Source organism: Notothenia coriiceps, unplaced genomic scaffold (assembly GCF_000735185.1).
Source record: "Notothenia coriiceps isolate Sejong01 unplaced genomic scaffold, NC01 NC01_scaffold00004485, whole genome shotgun sequence".
NCBI classification, from domain to species: domain Eukaryota; kingdom Metazoa; phylum Chordata; class Actinopteri; order Perciformes; family Nototheniidae; genus Notothenia; species Notothenia coriiceps.
In genome coordinates, this window is record NW_011337186.1 from 989,310 (window position 1) to 993,178 (window position 3,869).

Sequence of the window (3,869 nt, forward strand, 5' to 3'; positions counted from 1 at the left end):
AAAATTATGTATTTTTTCTCAAGATCTCAAAATTATGTATTTTTTCTCAAAATTATGTATTTTTTCTATAAATTATGTATTTTTTCTANCAGATTAGCTCCACATCAGAAATGATCATGCTTGTCATATGTCTCTCTCCATAGAGGCTGAATCATCATGTTAATCACATAGCTATCATATGCCTCAAACAGTCCTGATGCTCTTCAAGGTAATCACACATCCTGTCATGTTCACAGCTACAGTTGGGATACCTTTGTTATCATGTTACTCTCAGATTGGAAGAGGACATTCAGTATTTTCCCCACAGTAACACATACAGATGCTAACAAGTCAGGGAGCCAAATAATTAGACGTGTCATCCTTACTACTTTTATATTGTTTTATTTATTTTATAGGTCTTAAAGGTCACCTATTATGCAAAATCCACGTGTTCATGTCTCTTCTACATCAACATGTGTCCCCTCTGTGTAAAGAGACTCTGAAAGTTTCAGGAAAAAGATTCTCTCTCTTTTTGTCCTGATCCATTTCTATAAAAACCTGTCTGTCCACTTTATGATGTCATAACGATGTGTTGTCTTGTGTAACCATTAGCCAATCACCAACCAAGGTAACACCCCCCACCCCCCCCACCTTATCACCTGAATCTCCTCCTAGCACCATTGTGTTATTTCTCACCAAATATCTCTGAGGGGCGTGGGGAGTGCCTTGCTGAAGGGCACCACGGCAGGTGTTGTATGGAAAGTGCTATATAAATAAAGCTTTATTATTATCATCCTTGACTTGTGTTGGTCTCTTGATGTCAGTCACAGGGATGGAGACACTGATTCAGTGAACACCATGGTGGTTCACGAGGATGAAGGGGAGCAGGCTGGAGGCTACGGGGACCAGACCATGCTGGTGCAGAGGGTGAGTCATCGAGGACCTGATGGTGCTTTAAATGCATTGTGACTTGTTTGTCAACACACTATTTGTCAAAGAGTATCACAAAGCTCCAAGGCACAGGCACTGGGTCTGTTGTTGTGTTTTTGTATACACATTGACATTGTCCGTGCACCCTTGATAAGCTGATAAAACACAACATGCAGAAAACCCTCAGCAATGTTTTACAGAAAAGCACTTTTTGCTATTTCACTGCTTTGCCCCAACGTTCAAAAAGCACTTGATTATAAACTGAATTTAGAAGGGGAAGAGAGTCGACTACTACTACTATTACTGAACTAAGGGATAATCAACATGATATATAATATAATAAGTAACATATCGGTTCATGGATGCTTACAGGATCATCCTAAAGTAGACAATAAACACCTTTTCTAGTAACTGTATGAATAATGTTACATTTGTTTTTTTATTTTGGGTTATGTCATCCTGTGTTACGTGGGCATAAATCGTTTGAGATTGTTGGCGAGACAGAGATGTGATTCAGTGACAGACCGTGGCTCATGCCGAGTTGAATGTGTGAAATGTCACCTTCACTGAAGAGAAATTGTTTTGCTTGTTAATGCATTTTATTATGCAATTAGCGTCAAATATTTGTGCCAAGCTACAGTGACCTCACTGAGTGTCAGGGAAAGATATTGAGCTATTAATTAGCCTGGTATTATAAATAAAACACAAATTATCCGGATATTTTTTGATTAATTTCCCACATACTGTGAATGTTGTTTATATTTTTAGAGCGAGTCCTCTCACGCGTTCTAATGACGGCACAGACATTCAATCAATCAAAGTTTATTTATATAGTCCAATATCAAAAACTTTACATTTGTCTCAAGGGACTTCAGAGTTTGTACAGAATATGAATATGAAACCCCGTGTGCTTGGAAACCTCACACTGGACATGGAAAAACTCCCAAAGAAACCCCACAGTTACATTACATGTCACTTGTTAGGCGTTTTTATCCAAAGCAACTTACACACTCAATACTGTGGGCAATCCCCACAGGAGCAATTTGGGGTGAAGTGTCTCAGGGACACAACGACATGCTGACTGCAGTGGGGTTTGAACCTGTGACCCCCTGATCCGAACACCAACGCACAACCCACTGCGCCACACACCTCCAATGCGTTAAGGGGGGAACATACATTTAAAAACAGTCAGTCAGGGTTTTTGTTAATCTACCGTAGGTAAAATACTGAGTAGGGATAAGTACCTCATATAACCCCATTTCACCACATCCAAACTATTTGATATGTTTGAAAGCGTAGAGCGTTTTAAAAGTGTTTTAGATTCTCGGTACTATCAAAGTGTATTTTTTGTTTCCCTTTTTCCTTGACGTGGCACTTAATCATTCCAACTATTTTATGGTCAAACCAAAAATGGCATTTCATTGGCTGCTTGTAAATTTAAAAAAAACATTTATAACATACAAAGAGACACAATAAATAACATGACGTTTCTAAAGCAAGTTTGGTCACGACTTCACTTCTTGTGTTTACTTTGGTCTGCTAACCACAGGGGTCATATTCTGGTTATTGGAGCAGCAGATTAGCCTAGATTCAAGTCTCACAGTAACAATATAATAATGTGTGTGTGTGTGTGGGTTTTTTTTCACCTGAAAGACCCCAGAGAAGCGGAGTCATAACGGATACACTAACTTGCCAGATGTGGTGCAGCCCTCCCACTCGCCCACTGATTCTGCCTCTCACTCCTCCCCTGGGAAGGACTCTGTTTATGATGTAAGTGTTTCTGAGGCTAAATATATCAAACCTAAATTCCTTGTTTATTGGTATGAGATCCCTCTCTGCAGTATTCCTTTGCAATCTTCTATCCATCTCCCTTTGTTCGTTTATTTACTAGTACTTGGTCTACTTCAGTGTTTTTTAACTTACCCTTTATATGTTTATGTTGTGTACTCTATTGATATATATCTTTCTATCTTTAAAATGTATATATTCACTTTTTTCTAATGTTTTATTCATGTACAATGTATTTTTCCATGCTACCGTTACAAAATAAAATCCCAATTTGCTGAACAGAATAAGAAAAAACATAACGGTGAAATGAAAATAAGTCACTAGTTACAAAAACACCACAGAAAGAGTTTTATCACAATTCAATGAACCATGAACAACGATACGAGGCAACTTCAACTCTCATCAAACACATGGCCGTTAAAACTGCTGTTTCAATGCCAAGGAAAATATGCGTTTTCACATTTGATCTGACATTCTCCTTGATATGAATGTTGATGTAACTTCCTGCTCCGACAGTATCAGTCCAGAGGTTTGGTGAAAGCATCTGGAAAGTCCTCCTTCACCACCTTTGTGGATCTGGGCATGTACCAGAGTCCAGGGGGTCCCGGGGACAACATGTCTCTCACTGGTGAGTCAGAAGCTGTTCACACTCCAATCTTCTCGGACTTTCTTTAACATTGAACAAGGAGGGGACAGCTGATTGCAAAATAATCCACTCCCTTAAAGGTGGGGTAGGTAAGAATGGAGAAACCAGCTCGAGTGCGCTAGAATTTGAAAATACACAACCGGAAAAAATCTGCCACTTCCTTACAGAGCCCCTCCTCCAACACACACGAACACGCACATGACCAATGAGGGCACGAGATAAGTTTGTGCACAGATGGAAGGCTGACAGGCAGGTAGGCCATCCAGTTATTTTAGCCGGGCCGGCTCAGATGATTGGTCGTACTTTTTACAGCACCACGGCTTCCACAGATGACATTTGTTATGGATTTTTTGTCAAAGCACTTCAGATATTCATTGCTATCGGGATGTTAAGAGCATTCCATGGAATATAACAAAAAGTGTATCTCGAGCCGGTTTCTCAAACTTACCTACCTAACCTTTAAAGGTAGGGGACCTCATTGGTCATGTGCGCGTGCGTGTGTGTTGGAGGAGGGACTCTGTAAGGA

At 39.9% G+C, this 3,869-nt stretch overlaps 1 protein-coding gene across 1 annotated transcript in view; it reads left to right on the forward strand.

The window, feature by feature from the left end:
* LOC104942362 (misshapen-like kinase 1) overlaps nucleotides 1-3,325 on the forward strand; it is a gene marked incomplete at its 3' end in the record, with an annotated part of 40,684 nt that extends 37,359 nt beyond the window's left edge. The window contains exons 25-27 of the mRNA XM_010767577.1: nucleotides 804-906; nucleotides 2,563-2,679; nucleotides 3,214-3,325. Coding sequence (XP_010765879.1) covers nucleotides 804-906; nucleotides 2,563-2,679; nucleotides 3,214-3,325 — 332 coding nt within the window. The remainder of the gene's footprint in view (nucleotides 1-803; nucleotides 907-2,562; nucleotides 2,680-3,213) is intronic.
* Nucleotides 3,326-3,869: the final 544 nt, after the last annotated feature.